The sequence below is a fragment of the Caloenas nicobarica genome, chromosome 10 (genome assembly GCF_036013445.1).
Source record: "Caloenas nicobarica isolate bCalNic1 chromosome 10, bCalNic1.hap1, whole genome shotgun sequence".
Taxonomy (NCBI): Eukaryota; Metazoa; Chordata; class Aves; order Columbiformes; family Columbidae; genus Caloenas; species Caloenas nicobarica.
In genome coordinates, this window is record NC_088254.1 from 21,256,503 (window position 1) to 21,273,734 (window position 17,232).

General features: G+C 45.7%; 1 protein-coding gene and 1 non-coding gene across 2 annotated transcripts; one reads left to right on the top strand and one right to left on the bottom strand.

The window, feature by feature from the left end:
• TRNAQ-CUG (transfer RNA glutamine (anticodon CUG)) lies at positions 1–72 on the bottom strand. The gene has a single exon. It is a non-coding gene; the product is annotated as a tRNA-Gln (tRNA).
• A 265-nt stretch (positions 73–337) lies between these two features.
• RAB11A (RAB11A, member RAS oncogene family) lies at positions 338–17,230 on the top strand. Its single transcript, XM_065641453.1, has 5 exons — positions 338–460; positions 7,508–7,703; positions 8,635–8,828; positions 10,248–10,328; positions 17,012–17,230. The coding sequence occupies exons 1-5, from the start codon at positions 421–423 to the stop codon at positions 17,149–17,151; spliced, it is 651 nt and encodes a 216-aa protein (XP_065497525.1). The 5' UTR covers positions 338–420; the 3' UTR covers positions 17,152–17,230.
• The last annotated feature ends 2 nt before the right edge of the window (positions 17,231–17,232 follow it).

Genomic DNA, 17,232 nt, shown 5'->3' on the forward strand with positions numbered 1-17,232 from the left:
AGGTTCCACCGAGATTTGAACTCGGATCGCTGGATTCAGAGTCCAGAGTGCTGACCATTACACCATGGAACCGCACTGCTCCAAGCTCCTCCCGGCTCGCATTAGTCGCTTCCCCGCCCGCCCTGTCCCCGCCACTGTGACCGCCGGGTGGGTGACGGGACGGGGGCGGCCTCGGCCCGGCCGAACCGAACCAAACCAAACCAAACCAAACCAAACCATCCCCCACGCTCTGCTGCGGGCACCGTCCTTTTAGAACGGGGCGGGCAGGGCGGGCGGCTCTACCCCGGAAGGAGTTTTTTGTCACCGCGGCGCTGCCCCGGATGCACCTGCGTGTGGGCGGGCAGAGCGCGGAGGGCGGAAGCGCTGCGGCGGCTGCAGGGAGGGGCCCGGCTCCCGCTCCCAGACCTCGGCGCTCCCACCATGGGCACCCGCGACGACGAGTACGATTATCTCTTCAAAGGTAACGGCCGCGCCGCCGCATCCCCACGGCAACCGGAGGGGTCACCTTCCCGCGGGGGGTCCCGGGTATGGCGGGGGGTGCGGAGCGGCCTCCTCACGGCGCGACCCCCGCTCCCCGCCCCGGCCCGGCCGCTCCCCGCCCCGCCGGCGCTCAGCCCGCAGCCCCGGGGAAGCGAAGGGGTGGGCGGGGAGAGGGGCCCGGGCCCACAGGCGGGTCCCGGCTCCCTGAGGCGGCTGCGGGGCGGGGGGCTCCGGGCAGCCCCGTGTGGGCCTTGCCGGGCCGGGCATCGCCAAACTCGCACGTTTCTGGAGCTCGATCGGCGAACGGAGCCCCCAAAGTGCCAGATTTGGGCGGGTTTCGTAGGGGCGACCCGGCCTGTGTCTTGTCCAGGGTTTCTGCTCCGGGAACAGGCCCGGGCTGGGCCGGCGAGCAAAGATCGTCAGTGCGGGTGCCCAGGGTTGATAAGGGCTGTTTCCTTGTCCAGCTGTTAAATGGGGCTGTAAAGTCAATGAGTTATACGCTCAGCGTTGGTAGATGATGCAGCTAATTTAATAAAGTGGCATTATTTGCTGCCTTCTGTATTCAGAGCCCTTGGTAAGGGCTGTTTCACACCCAATGGTCTCATCCTGCCCTGGCACCTCATCCCGCACCCAGCAGAGGAGGTCAGGAATCCCTTATTTTCTAGGCCTGGTGTCCCTCTGTCAGCTCTGCAGCAGCACGTTGGGCTGAATTCTGCCCTGGCAACTCATCCCACGCCCAGCAGAGAAGGTCAGGAATCCCTTGTTTTCCAGGGCTGATGCCTCTCTGTCATCCACGAAGCACCAATTTGGGTTAAAATGTTGCAGGTTGCAGTTAAGGACTCAGTTTTTACTCCCTGCAGAGTAAAACACCAGCTTGCCGTAAAGGTTCATAAAGCGTGTTGTGAAACATGTACAGAAATGCTGATGCTTTCAAGTTGACTATCCAATTTTTAAAATCCATTGCTGCAAAAGCAAGCAAAGCATTGTAAAAAATAGCTGTTTGTTGCAGTATGGTATTGTAAATTGGATTTTAGCATTTAGAGTATTGCTTGTTAGGTTGTGATGGTGAGAGACCCATCATGAAACTTGGGTAAAGGAAAACATCACTGGTTTTATTTTTTCTGTACCCTTAAGTTCGTGTAATAACTTTGAGGAATTACCTTTTTTTTTGTTGCCCGTTTCATCCAATTGCAATGTGGAATGTGGCATTATCTCTAGCTGTAAATCAGTCGCCTGTACAGCTATTAAAATCAAATTGGGCAGCACCAAGAAGGGCCTCTCTGCTCAGCCTGCAGCATTGACCACTAGTTTAATTGTGTTAAGCAACGTTATTGTACGTATTTAATGTGTACAAGTTATCAAAACCATTGCATTACTTGTACTTGTTCATGCAGTTCTGTCAGTTTGCTCATAATGTTTTAGCCTGTGATGCAGAGTTTGTTGGGATAGGTCATATATTTTATTAGACCTGCTTCCTTATATAATTGGGAAATAATAGAGTTGGGGTCAAGTTATATAGAAAAGTTCGAAGCTGGTTTGATTGATTGCCCCCCCTAAAGCTTTTTCTGTTTAGACCAGTTTATAGAAGCTCTTGGGAGTGCAAGGAATGGTATGAAAATGGTGTTGCGCAGATGAGCAATCTGGGTTTTGTAAAGCTGGAGTTGACTGCAGGAAGTTGATGCAATGTCACATAACTGGGATTAATGTGGCAGCTGAAATAACATAACAAATGCAGAGTAATGCAAATTGTGGAAACTTTTGCAACTTCCCAAAGGTGATGGTGCTTCTCAACAAGCTGTCACTGCTCTGAAGTGATCTTGAAATTATTGTGCATCGATTTCTGAAGTTAATGTCTCATTACCAGGAACTGGTCAAAAAAGGGAAGAGGGAGGTAAAAACTCTTGGAAAAGGAAATGAGAACTCAGGGGGGACATTGAACTGATGTTTGAATCTGAGATATAAGCATCTTGGGGCCTGAGGGGAAATGTAGGCAGCACAGGCATACCCATTTTGAAAGTGATATTGTAGAATTAAAAAGATGGAGAAGGACATCAAAATAATCAGAAGAGACCTGCTGGATTCATATCCCTTGTACTGATGTGATGTACAGCTTTTACCAGAATTAAACCAGTGAGTGATAAGGGCAAATAGAGAAAGCATCTACTGTTTGTCATGATTTCTCTGGGTATCTGCAATGCTTTTTTTATTGAGCAGCAGGCAAAAACAGAAGGACAGAAAGTCCCACAGATGTATATGCAAATTTTGAAGTGGCGCATTGCCATAGACACTATAAATGGGTTTGAAAGGCTGCACAAATTTATTGAGGAAGAAAAATGTCCATTGGGGTGTTCCAGTGCGGCGATTACAGTGGCAAGTCTGCAGATATTGCTTGTTTGAAGATGCTGGGCTTGCTGGGACAAAGATTATCCTGTTTGTTCTGTCACACGTAATGTTTCCCAGACATCAGTTCATGACAGTCAGGTTGGGTGTTGGTCTGTGCAGACAGACTCTCCTGGGTTTACGAACTTGAAGGGACACGGTAGGTTGGGGGGACCGAGTTCAGGGTTTGACTTGGTTTAAAATCATTAGGTGATATTCTCTAGTCTAGCTGTCTTTTGCTACTCTTGAGCTAAAGTGCTACGCATCTGTTTATGCAAGACCTCTAGTTTGGTCCTGTCAGCCACTGATAGCAGCTGGATGTCAAAATCTGGCTGACTCTGCTGGTGGGGGTAAGATGAGCCCACCTGTACTGCTGGACAATTAAATCACAGTACCTGTTACAAAATACCTCTCTCCTGACTCTGTTGCAACACTTCAGCATGTACTAGAGCCTAAGCCTAGCTTGTAAAAAGATAACTTCTGGTACAGTCTTCTTGTCCAGCTACACGTCTTTGTATTCTTCCTTACTTTTGGGGTTCAGTTGAGAGCAGTGTCTGCTGTTCCCAGCACCGCGCTTGAGGAAACACAGGACCTATGAAGTCCAGTTTGTAGAAATCTTGCTCTAATTTTAATGGGGGGAAAATATAATGGTGACATAAGGAAATTACTTTATTACTTAATAAATTAAGCCTGGCTTAAATGCAGGAACTTTTAACTCTTCTTGATTAATGTAGTTGCAGTAGATGAGTAGTTACCACAGCAATGGCACTTGTAGATGTTTTCTGTGGACAAAGCTTCATGGGATTATGTCTGCACCTTGACCATCAGGAACTCTGGGTTTGGGGTCAAACTTCTCATTTCTGAACGTGGACCTGACTTGTGGTGACATTCATCTTCTTGTTAGAAAAACTCCAGTTCCAACCATCCGTTTCCTACTTTGCATCATGTTCATTTCTCCAACTTTTCCCTTTGATATTGAGGAAAGGCTCTGAAACGGAACAAACTTATTGGCCTGGGTTTTAGAAAACACTTTTTTTTTTCCTTGCGTGTTTTGAGAAATTTGTGGGGAAAAGAGGTTTCATGACACCTATTGATTTTTACAGGAGCAGCAAGCTCCATGCCATTGCTGTGTTAGTTGTGTCCAGGCTCCTTATTTAGATGCCTCTCAATGCAGAGACAAGAGTTTTCAGATATTCTAATCCCTTAGTGCTGGTGTACTTATTTTGAATTGTGGAATATGCAACTTGTGTAATAACTTTTACCGTAGACAATACAAGCCCATGGTGCTGGACTTTCTATTTGCAGTCTGATTAGGTTGTCAGTAACATATTTCATGAGATAGCTGAAATTTTCAGAAAATACTTTATGTTAGAGGTTAACAGAAATAAAAATAGGGTGAGTGAGCTGGAATGTTGGTGAAAAATTAATAATCCTTTCTTGACGTAGTTCTCTAAATTGCTTTTCGTGCAACGTAGGAAACTGAATTCTTAGTTTGGTCTTCTACACAAATAAAACCGGAAATACAGAATGGAATTTATACAGTAGCCTGGACTTCATACTCTTTTTCCACTCCTCCCCCCTCCACCAAATTCTTACCTTAAACCTTTGGGATGCTTGATGCTCTAGATAGTCAAGTGCATTGATTTAAAGCACATGCTCGCGAGTATTGAACTGGCACATCACTAAACCAGTAAGAACGACCTGCCTGGTAGCGGGTGGAAAAGAAATTGAAGATGTTTGGGGAAACGGCCAGTCTGTTTATAAGGAAACATTTGAGAGGGTGGGTTACTTAGCTAGCAGAACAAAGCTGAGAGAAGATGCGGTTACTTTCTGTAAATACCCCATTGTAAACACCACTGGGAGGAGAAACTAATAAGCTAATGGACAATGCTGGCACATGAACACCACCATCAGCTGACCGCTAATTTCTTCTGAAAATTAGAAGGCAATTTCTAACCATTAGGAGTGAGTTTCTGGAAGAAAAGCCCAATACAAGTGTGTGCGTGAACAATTAGCTTTAATATAGTACTAGATAATGTAATTTTCCCCTCAGAAACTGTTTGCCTGGGAGAGTTTGAATGGGACTCAGCCATCTAGGGTCACTCCTGTATTTCTATGCTAAGAATATAATACATGGGAACATTGTGTAGTATAAAATATCAAAATGAAGTCTTTGATAAGGAAGGCAACATTAAAATTAATAATATGAGTGGTTGTTAAAGCTGTTTCAGTTTGTAATTGTGTTCAGAGAGTGATACTTGCTCAGACTGGCAGAAATGCAGATAGTCTGAGGAGTCTCAGGCGCCTGCTGACATCGCAAGCTGCTCTTGTGGCTGTGTTCAAGAGGAGCTGCAATGGCCTAATTAAGTAGAGGAAATAGCTGACTTCAAGGAGGAAAGTCTAATATTTTCCTCTCTTAATTGGGACATATTAATCTGGTGCTGGAAACTGTTCCGAACGTAAGCAGCATGGGATTCAGACAAGGTAAGGAAAAAACCTGGCAGGAGAATCAAAATGATCGGTCTGTTATTAAACGACTTAAAGCTGTGCTTTGAAATATGCACTGAATGACAAAAATGTTTGAGGGGAATACTTAATCATGCAACCTGTTAAGAAAAGGAAATTATGTGTGTAGATTGCTTTCCTTGTTCAGAGAAGATTTTAACCACTGCCAAAGCTAACACAGGGTGAGTGCAGGACCGAGGCGTGCGAAGGGAGTTGACAACTTTGGCCTCCTAGGAACTTGTTAGTAACACATCCCAGTGAATACAAATATGATGTCATCTCAAACTGTGGCCTAAACCTGCCAAAATAGCACTGCAGAGCTTATTTGCCAATGAAAGACGAGAGCTTGGACAGTTTGCCAGGTGGTGATGATGCAATTAGGTGCCCTGTCCCCTGCACTAAGTTTATTATGGTTTAGCATCTGTGCCAGGAAAGCTGTTGAGCAGTCTCAGGGCACTGCACGGTGCTGACCTGTCACCTAGGAAAGCAGAATCCTGTTCGCATTCAGCATCCGTGCTTGTCACCTGCCTGCGCTTGTGACCTTGGTGAACAGAAGCGGTTAACAGAGCCACTCTCTGCTTTATGCAACTTGTGTAGCTTGGCCGGCTGCATGCTGAGTCAGCTGGCAGAGGAAGCTGCAAAGATGTTTATTTTGACGAAGTATTCTCTACAAGGCCATGTTTGAAAACAGCGTTTGCTGCAATTTTTATTTTATGGAGGGTGTTTAAAAGGTGCTTCTCTGCCCTTACAGTCAGAGAAAATCCCATTTGTCAGAATTGTTTTGCATTATTTAAATAGGAGATGGTGTCCAGAGGGCTGCTGTGTGGTGCAGCAGCAGATGGGAGTGTTTGTGCTGCTTGACTGAGACTCGGTGGGGGTTTCTCATGTGATCGAAGTGTGTTTGCTGGGCTCATTCCTCTGTTGTACCATACAGCATCTCTAGCACTGTGTTGCAGTGTCTTAACTGTTAATGATGTATGTTACTGAACAAATATTTCTGTTTTTTTTTCCCAAACATGCATAGCCACAACATTTTTTTGTCATTGAGCACATACTCTTTTGCTTGGATTGGCTTTGATTCACCACCCAACTTAAAGGTTATCAGCCTTTCTTCTCAAGGATCTTACTCATCCTCTTTTCCTCCATTTCCTTCTGTTTCCAATTCAGAACTTTATCTTTGAGGGTGCAAGATAATCCCCAGAGGCTCCTTTTGGTGTGACTCAGGGGTGTGAATGTGTATCATCCAGTGGCCTTGGGAGTGAGTTTTAAGTTACACTTAAACTCGCACCTTTCAACTCAGCATTACAGGATATTGCAGCAAATCCTCGTGATGCTCTTCTTCCTGCAGGAACTGGACTTCAGACCTTCTGTCCATCTCTCACCAAGCGTAGCTGAATCCTTCCAATTAGTTTGCTTGGCACTAGGCTGAGATGAGTCAGGCTGACCTGGGGAAGGGGGAGTGGATGGTGGTTCTAATTCTGAGGCCCAGCGATACCCTGGCATTATTTTAGAGCGGTTTTAGGCTCTGGCCTAAAGTGGCCGGGAGTGTCCACAGCGGTGATGGACTGCCAAAGGGCAGAGTGCTGTGGCTAGGCTGACATTTTAAACTGGCCATCAGGGTTATGGTGGTCTTGCGTTTTTTGGGGGTTTGGTGGTTCTTTTTTCCATTTTCTGTCTCTTCTGCAAAGGTATGAAGAGTATAAAACACAGGCAGGGTCTGCTGCCTGCCCTGCGTTTTGGACTTCTTCAGCAAAGCAGATTTCAGTTGTGTGGTGTGGGTTTTTTCTGTGTTTTTTAGTTCTAGTGCTATTACAAGGATGTGAAATCCAAACTGTCCCTGACTTTTGCAGTGACAGCCATGTATATTCTTCTTGGAGGACGAATGTTCTTCCATGTTGGGCAAAGGAGACTGAAGTGTAACAAGTAAAAGCCAAGGCTAATGTCTGTTCAAAATGCTTGTGAACGTGGCAGCTCTGCTTCTTTAGAAATGTCAACATTTGGACAGTAAACCCATGACAGAGGTGGTGTTTTTGCCATTCTTTTATTTCGTGTTTCACTTTGGAAAACAAATGTTTATTGCAGATGATTGTCAATGTATTATCTACATCTGGAATCTGATTCTCATGTCATTTTTGTCTTGTAGTTGTACTTATTGGAGACTCTGGAGTAGGCAAGAGTAACCTTCTATCTCGCTTCACTCGCAATGAGTTTAACTTGGAAAGCAAAAGCACCATTGGAGTAGAGTTCGCAACAAGAAGCATTCAAGTTGACGGGAAGACAATAAAGGCTCAAATATGGGACACAGCAGGGCAGGAGCGATACCGAGCTATAACATCAGCGTAAGTGAGAGCTTGTGTGGCTGAAGAGAGACTTTTGCTGAGGAGGGTAATTTTGAACACCTCTGATTCCTCAGAAACTGCAAGCAGGGAGTGTTGTTATTTTATCATGTAATATCCACAACCTATGGGGGAAGGAAGATTAAATATTATTCAGTTCAGAAACTTGATATAGTGTGTCCCTGCACAAACTGATTTGCCTTTCAGTGCTCTCGTGATGTGTAACTGGAGGCATTTCAAGCCTAGAATGCAAGAGCTTTGAGAGACTTATTTCAGTGCAAGTGATTGATAAAGTAATATCAGTGTTCATAGAAGTATTATCAGCGGTAACCTAAGACCAGCAGTAAGGAAAGCATGCTCACTTTGCTTGCTTATTTAATTGGAAAAAAATAGCATGGCAAAAGCTGGATTTAAGTGAAGCTGGAGGTAATTGTGGCGTGGGAGAACACAGCTTGTTTCTTCTCGAATGTGTCGCTGTGCCACTCTCTGGCCTGAAAGGAGAGCAGCTGTGGCCTTTTGTAAAGGGAATAGATCAGGTTGATGTTTTTATGATCCAATGAGTCATTCTGAAGTCTCTCTATCACTATGGGCTGTGCCTGTACTGCACCCGCGGTGATGGGTGGGGGAGACTTCTCCGGAGTGGATCAGAGGTTGAAGGTGACAGTAGCTCCCCACAGATTTCAGAGCTTCATTTTTGAGGTGCAGGGTTCTCTGCTTACCCCCTGGACCCTGAGCTGTCCTGGCTGCTCTGGTGATGCTGTGCCATAACCCCAGCCTGGATGCTCTACTTCACTGCTTCGCCTCCCACCCAGCCTGCTTCTGGGTATTTTCTTGTATCTCTGCCTTAGTAATAGCTATTTCCCATTATTGCGCAGTAACTTGTCACTTTTAATCATGTTTCTTGCCGTTCTCTAACACGTCTCTTCACCCACAGGTACTACCGCGGCGCTGTAGGGGCATTATTGGTGTATGATATTGCTAAGCACCTTACTTACGAGAATGTAGAGCGATGGTTGAAGGAGCTGAGAGACCATGCTGACAGCAATATTGTCATCATGCTCGTGGGAAACAAGAGTGACTTGCGCCACCTGAGAGCAGTCCCTACAGATGAGGCCAGAGCTTTTGCAGGTTGGTGAACTCCAAATAATCTCTTAACGCTAACTGTTTAGGGATCTGCCTCATTGGTCTAAGATACTCTAAGATACAGATTCTCCCTTATGAGGAAAGGCTGAGGGAGCTGGGGCTCTTTAGCTTGGAGAAGAGGAGACTGAGGGGTGACCTCATCAATGTTTATAAATATATAAAGGGTGGGTGTCACGAGGATGGAGCCAGGCTCTTCTCGGTGACAACCAACAGTAAGACAAGGGGTAATGGGTTCAAGCTGGAATACAAGAGGTTCCACTTAAATTGGAGAAGAAACTTCTTCTCAGTGAGGGTGATGGAACACTGGAACAGGCTGCCCAGGGGGGTTGTGGATTCTCCTTCTCTGGAGACATTCAAAACCCGCCTGGGTGCCTTCCTGTGTAACCTCACCTAGGTGTTCCTGCCCTGGCAGGGGGATTGGACTGGATGATCTTTTGAGGTCCCTTCCAATCCCTAACATTCTGTGATTCTGTGATACGCAAGTGTGCTGGTAGGAGGGATAAAAGAGTGCTGCTGGTGATATTTCTCAGTGTCACATACTGTGGTTGCCTCTTGAATTCAGTCAAAAAGGTGGTCTTGTAGAACATGCACGCTGATGTGGTTTCATGAAGCAGCTAGAGGCACTTAGAGATTTTAAACGAGACTTATTCTCTTGCCTGTGCATTGCTTTTCTCACAGAAACTGTGCCTGTGGGTTTAAGTTTGTGTTTCTTGTATCATGGTAGCTTTGCACCTGTATATTGCCATCTTTGTACCAACTGATCTGGAGCCCTATGCAGATGCCCCTGGCTGAACAGATTTTCATTAAACCAGCTTTCTGACTCTTGTTATGCAATTAAGACCTGTGAAAAATAATTCTAGTTTCTGTAAATCTTGCCTTGTTTTAGGCCAGATTTCTTTAATCCAGGAGTGTACCTGGGTTTCTTACATTAAGGCTTTGCTGTAGCTGCATTTGCAGAGTTTATGGTCAGTGAGGGTCCCTGTCTGCAGGTGAGGGATTGTCATGCCCCAATAGGGCTAGTCCTGCTAAATAAGCTGTAATGACACACCAGCAGGTGGGAGGTGAAGCTCGATGAGGTTAAAGAAAATCCAAGAAGCTTCCTCACACAATTCTGGAAAGTGCAACAAATTCTGACTTTCAGTCATGCAGGAAGATGTGCCTCAAAGTAACACAGCACTGCCCTGATGCCTGTGCTTGAGGATGAGTGGAAATTCTAGTGGTGGTGTTGGATGGTGTTGCTTTCAGATCACATAAGGGGAGAAAACCCACAACTTTTTATACTTTTTCCTGATACTTGTGCGTCTAATCAGGAACACCACAAACATAATCTGGTACAGAAGCTCTTCCAGATGGGGAACAGATATGTGGTGTACCCCCCTAATTACAGTATTTCTGTCCACACAGAGAAAAATGGTTTGTCATTTATTGAGACGTCTGCTTTAGACTCTACGAATGTGGAAGCAGCTTTCCAGACTATTCTGACAGGTGAGTCATCTAGTGCTTTGTGTTTCAAGGGGGAAGGGCAGAAGGCTGCTCAGATATTATGCAAATAGGCACTTCTTTGCTTACAAAGTGTTTAAAATTTTGCTATTTAATAATTCTTCACAGCCATAAGATTTAGAGTCCAGTTTTAAAGTGTGACAGTTGAAAGGCCAGCCTTGGACTCAGGAGTGAATCCTTGTTCACTTTGATCTGTGCCAGGTTTCTAGTCAGCCTAATTTTTCAGTTTCCCATTTGTGTAGGATATAGGGAGTGCCCAGAGGAGAGACTTCTCTCATGCAAACATCAAGTTGAAAGAGCTGTTGTTTTTCAGAAGAGAAGTCAGTCTAGTTGGTTCTGTCTTTAATGGTGACCATAGCAGTTGCCAAGGGAAAAGGGATGAAAGTATGGAGTTCCTTTGAACAACACTGCTAGTCTGAGCCGCAGTGGCTCCAGAGCTGCAGGGCAGCCACTATTACTGCGTTTAGTAGTCCTGTCTGGACTTTTGGCCTCTGTAACACATGATAGCAGTGAGTGCTGCATTTTTTAGGCTACGTGGATAAAGTACTTCCTTTTTGTTTAAACCCTTTTTTAGATAGGTGAAACTTGTTTAGGAATCTGACACATTCAACTACAGCTACGTGGGGGAGCTTAGCTGTGCTTTACAAAGGATAGGGCAGGAATTCACACGTTGGCGTGGAAATCACTGGCTGTCCTGTATTGCTGCAGCCAGGGCACAGTGGGCCAGCGGTGCTGGGGGGGTGGTTTGTGCTTTCGTCATTCCCAGCTTGGGCAAAGGCCTCTCCAGATCTCTAGTTTGGGTCTTCAAAACACCTGAGCGACTCCTCTGTTCTGGGATGTCTCTTAGTTCTAGGTGTGCCAGGGAATCTCTCTGTTTTTTCTGAGTGCATCCAACATGTTTCCCAGTCGCAAATTTAAAATCCCTCCTTGCCAATGTAGCGTGTGCTGGGCTACACACTGTGCTCGGTGTGAGCAGCAGCTCTGCTGCTAAACTGTGTGTCTCCATTTATCAGATCTCATTGCTGTGACATTGGCACCTAGTTAGTTTTGAATATTTTTTTTCTCTTTGCCAGCTAATTTAGACATTCTTTTAAAAACACACCAAAAAGGACTTGTTAGCCTTACTGGAACATGTAGGTGGGGAATCAGCTAGGATTTACTAGTTATTTACTGTAATGAAAGTATAAATTCTGTAGCATTTCTGGAGTAATTTGAAATGCTTTATGAGCACCCTAGCAATGGAGTTGTTAAGCTGTTGGACTATCATGTGCCTGTGTCCATTTGTTTCTTGTCTTATCCTTAGTTATAAGAGGTCTCCAGTAGGTTCTGTTTCTATTGTGTTTTTTACGGTGGGTTCCTAAGCAGTAGTGCTCCTGTGCATATACTAGCAAAAAAGCATGTCCATGTTGGATGAATAAACAGCGCATAAGGATGCTTGTCAGTTCGGACTAGAACTTGAGTTCGTTTCCTCTTTAGCTGAACCATGTGGTTTCCTTTAACTTCAGCATAGTCATTTGGTTGTAATTCAATATTGCACAAATTAAAAAAAAAAAAAAAAGAGAGAGAGAAGTTATGTTAGCTTGTACATTTACTCCCTACATGACTAACTGCTTGGGGTGGATGGCTTAAGGAGTGGCTGCATGCGATGGTATCTGGGATGCCTGCGGGATTTCCTCTTTTCTCTTCCTACCTAAAGGCAGTCCTGTCAAAAATGCTCATGAATTTGGGCATGGATTTTTCAGGAGAAGACATTTTTATTGCTTACTTGTAACTGCTAAAACCTGAAACTTCTTCCTTTCTGCATGTGTCCGTGGTAGCCCCTCTCAGGAGCACCTAGACTGAACTTTGAGGTCAGATTCTGGCCAAATGTGCTGTGCGTGGTGTAGAACAGCCTTGCTGCCTGTGCTTTCAGTTTTCAGCGGGAATCAGGGCTCTCAAATGAAGGTTCGTTAATTAACTTTCATACTCCTCCAGCACCAGCACTAATGAAACAGAACTAGAAATGTATCGGACATTGTTTATCTCCTCCCAAGGTGACTGTCAGGCTGCCATAGCCAATATAAACCCGTCACCTGATTGTCCCCAGCTCCTCTTGGACCGTTCTGTTCTCTACCTGTGACGGATGAGGAGGTGGAAAGTTTCCTGTGTGTCCTGGGCTCTGCGGTATTTCCACAGAGCTGTGTGACGCTCAGCCGATAGATACACTGCTGTTGCCATGGGGAAGCAGTTCCCCTCTTGGGCACAGGCAAGGCTATTTCTTTATCTCTCCTCCTGTGCTTCCAACAGTACCTTTTATTCCAGAAGTTATTTTGGATTCTAATTTGTGGATGTTTGATATATTTTTTTTCTGGTTTAATATTTCTGTAAGGGAGAGCAGTCTGTAATGGGAGAATGAGCGATTAAAACTTGCCCTTGGTGGACTCTGACAGATTGTTGAGGCTGTTGCTTTTCCACAAACGTCAATGTTCCCCGCATGTCGCTGTGACAGTATTTTGGGTAAAAAGCTCTTGGGTATGTGGACAGGATCCTTGTCCAGGAGGGTTTGGTTCAACTGTGCTGGAAGAAACACTTGTGCTGATTAGTGGGCATGTGGCTGGCTCCAGACAGCAGCTCCTGTTTCAGGGAGATAAAGATGAAGTAAATAATGCAGTAGCAGCAGGTTGGCTCCATTTGAGCTGTGACTGGCATGCTAAGGACGAATGTTCTGCCAGTAAACTTCTCGATAACACTTCACAGGTGGCTTTTTCTGTTAATGATTTGCTTTGAAGGAAGGAGGGGAGCAGTCATCTGAGGAATGTGGTTTCCAGAGTGACCCTGCAGAATTGTGGATAGTCTGTACAGCGCGAGGCTGCCTCCAAGCACAGTGCCTGCGGGTGGAATGCTCTCTGTCCTTTGAAGAAAGAAGCTGGTCAAGCCACCGGGCTTTGCCACAGGCTGCGAGCGGAGGTGGCTGACAGAAGGGGCAGGGCACACTGCGGCAGCAGCTCTGCCAGTATTTGCAGCGATGGGAACGGCACCACGGAGACATCCCAAGCTGCTCCTGATGCTTTTCACAGAGCTGCTTACATCTCTCCTGACCATGGTGCTGCCACCAGGGGCTGTAGCAAAGCTCCCTTCTTCTCCAGCCCAACTGAAGCTGGTCTGGTTGGGACAGCATTGGAACCTTGTAAGAGAACTTCCCTCGGAGGTGTAGCAGGGTCTGCGTTAAGCTTCACCACACCCAAATTCTCAGGTTAAGCCCTTTTGAATAGAAGGCTTTGGGCATGGGGAATATGAGTGCATATATAGCCCTGATAGTTAGCACAGCCTAAGTGAGTATGTGATCTGCTGTTGTTATAGGTGGAAGAAAGGAGAGAAACCTTTTTCTTTCTGGATACCAGATGAGGTTTTGGGGACCTTTTCCTTCTGTGGCTTACAGTAATGGTCACTATCCAAATTCTTCATTTGCAAGATGTCTAGACTTCAAGGGCTGATGATTGTGCACACAAAGCTGCTTTGTATCATCTGGAAAATAGGAGAGACTGGTATTATAATCCTATCTGCTCTGAGCATTCACAGCAGGATAAAGCATCCTTAAAGTAAACTGGAGTCTGGTTCTGTTCCCTGCCCAGCTCTCCACTGTCTCTGTTCCCACACTGCATTCTGCTGTGGTTTCATCTCTAAGGAATCCCATCTCCAAGGGAACAACAGCACAGAGCATTAATGTTGAAAAATCTAGGGATTTCCTCTTCTGTTAGCTCTGTACACCTGGAAATGAATGCAACGCTAGCGCAGGCTGAGCAGACAAGGACTGGGCAAGCTCCTCCTGGGAGCAGTGTCACTTTTTCCCAGCCCTCTTACAGTGCAAGGCCTGTCTCGCACAGTTACCAATTATGCAGTGATGCATTCTGCTGACTGTGTTCTTAATAAGGTCTCATTCAGTTACTGAGCAGAGCATAAATTATGGTGTCTTCATTAAAAAGCTCGTGTCTTCATTAGCCTGGCATTCCTTGGTGCAGACCAGTTTCAGAGTAGGCTTTGCTGCTGGGCATTTTGCCCTGCTCAGAGCAGATTGAAGCTGTTCCTACCTCCCTTTTCACACCAGCCCAGCTGTGTGTGCTTAAAGAGGGTGCAGCTGATCGAGGGAAAGGCTGGGTTTAGCTGTTTAGGCTTTAGTCTAGGGCAGTATGCTGTGGCTGCACAAAGCTTTGCACTGCAGAGGAGGTAGAAGGGGCAGCAAGCAACCAACTTGGGGCTGCTGCAAGTTGATCCAAGCAACATAGCTGGTAAATATCCTTACAGGACTGCTGGGCAGATTGGGGATCACAGAAACATGCTCCCAGAGTCAGAAGGGATAGACCCTTTATCAGTAGAGAAATCAGTGCTGTTGAGATTGTTTTTAAGGCTTCAGGGCTGTTTACTGAGGATCTTTGCCATAAGATGAGGGTGTTACACAGAGGGCACTCTGTTCCAGTTCTTGCTCGGTGATGGACGTGTGTGACAGCTCATGTTGGGGACTAGTCTGAACTTGTGCAGGAAGTTCTTTGGAAAAGCAAGAATTGCTGCTGCTGAAGGTGTTACTGGGGAGTTTCCAGTATCGATGGTAGCAAGAGCCTTCTGTTGAGTGGGAATGGGCAGCGTTGTGCACTTGGAGGTGGGCTGGCTGGCTGCCCTCAGCTGGGGCAGGGTGCTGGAGCAGAAACCTTCTGAGGAACATGGAGCAGCTCTGCCAGCCCCGCTCCTCCCTCCGTGCACACACACACTGCTGGGTGTGGGGCCACAGGGCCAGGCTGATCCTCCTCTGCAAATTCCCACCTGGGGTTGCAGGTGGCTTTAAAGATCTGGTTGCATGGGATTCACTTAACCTGTGAAGTTGTTTATGTGTAAGACTGTTGAAAAGAAGAGTGAACTTGAGAAAGGGTGAAATCAGAAAATCCTTTTACGTGTGCAGCTCACTTGGTTGCCTCAGTAACCTGATCTGTAACAATGTGTGTGTAAAATCCAGTTTTTTTAACACTTTCAGTCTTAGCTGTCAGTTTGGGGGCCCAACAGGCACATTTTTTGTAAGTGCCACTTGCAAAGACTGATGTTACTTGTCCAGTCCTTACATACAGCACAGTATTTACGTGCAAGATTTTTATTTTGCCAGCGATCCCGTGGATGTGCGCAGCCCTGCTCTTGGTCCACCTGCGGAGCGCTCGGCCTCTGTTTGTGTTGGCAGCTTAAATCAGCACAGGCTTGTTGCATCAAGGGCAAGGTTTTCTTCTTAGCTCCTCAATGCCATCTCTTCCCGATGTCGTAAGAGCGGGTGCTTGGCTGCGTGCTTGGCCCTTGGCAGCAGAGACGACCTCTCCGTGCAAGGTTGCTCAGTTTCCAGCACTGAAATGATGTCAGGGTGTGCGCTAAGCAGCAGCTCATTAAAATCCTGAACAAAGGCTACTCGCTAACGACAAATTTATGGGTGGAAAACACGTGTTGGTTTGGGGTCAGGTGAGGTGTGTGTTTGGACAGTCATTATCCAGCTGAGAAGAGACTTTTGGAGAAAAGCACTTGGACCTTTGCTTTGTTTGGCCAGAGCTGTTTGCGAGCTGCGCTCTTCCCTGCTTTGCTCCGCAATCAAGTGCGGACACCCTCGTCCTCCCCAGCCGGGGCCGCAGCGCTGCTGGGTTTGTTGCCAACGCGCTTTTCTGTTGTGCGAAGTAGAAGTTGTCATGCTGTCATTTCAGTCCGACTTTTTGCTGAATCTGAAACACTTTCCAACTTTCGTTAAACCAAGGTTTAGCACGCCTGTTTTGTTTTTAAACTTTTATGGTTTAAAACTCAAATTTGCAAGTAGAGTTCCCCATGTTCTATTTTTGATGTCCTTTATTTCCTTTCTGGGGGTGAAGTGCTACACATGCCGTACTCTTCTGTGCAGCTGAAGTAAGTGCTGTTGTAGCTACTCTGAGTTTATGTACAGCACATGGGCGACTAACAAATCCCAGACTTTGGTGCGGCGTTCCCCACTTGGCAGAGTGCGGGGAAAGGCGCAGGAGTTTAACCCACGCTCTGTGATTTATGCTGGAATTCCTTCATCTGGAGTCCATATTCTCTATAGTTTTGAAGTTTACCTACAATAACACAGCAAATTTTGTCAAGGGTTTGCATTCTGCTTGAGGGGCTGGGTTTCCCCTTTTGGGCCTCAATATTCAACCTTTTCTGAAGATTTAAATCTACTTGGATGATAGAGAAGCTATTGTACATGCTAGGGATGCTGAGAGAGAAGAAATCACCCTTGGAATCCTGTCAAGAGAAATTTTGAGGGGTTCTCTTTAATCCTGTTGTTTGTGGATATATCAGCAAACACGCGACCGCTGTCCTCAGAGCCTTAGGAACCATCAGAAGGAATTGATGGGGTACATAGTTTCTGATTCCCAGAAAAAAAAAAGTGAATTCTGTCCATTTACTAACTCTTATGGCTTGAAACAGTCATTAAAAAAAAATTTCTTTTGAAAAAATATAAATATTTTCTTTTCTGAACATAGAAAGCATCACAGTTGAACTTCTTGTGAACATTTCTGTGCATTACTGTACATTTCCAAAACTATGGGAAATCTTTATATATTTTATGCGTAGTTTCCCACCAACTTAACTTTCTGATGGCGTATTGCTGGTGTATGCGTAATGACTGGCTCTTTCTCGTCTTCCAGAGATCTATCGTATTGTTTCCCAGAAGCAAATGTCTGACAGACGCGAAAATGATATGTCTCCAAGCAACAACGTGGTTCCCATTCACGTCCCTCCAACCACTGAAAACAAACCAAAGATGCAGTGCTGTCAGAATATATAGAATTGTTCCTTCTTTCCTAAAAGGCTGTGTATATTTCCCCAGGTCGAAGATTTAAATATATTTGTAATTCTCGTGGTTACT

Coding starts and splice junctions, on each gene's coding strand:
- RAB11A (XM_065641453.1), top strand. CDS start 421: ATGGGCACCCGCGACGACGAGTACGATTATCTCTTCAAAG. Junction 461..7,507: donor GTACGATTATCTCTTCAAAG/GTAACGGCCGCG, acceptor TTTGTCTTGTAG/TTGTACTTATTGGAGACTCT. Junction 7,704..8,634: donor TACCGAGCTATAACATCAGC/GTAAGTGAGAGC, acceptor CTTCACCCACAG/GTACTACCGCGGCGCTGTAG.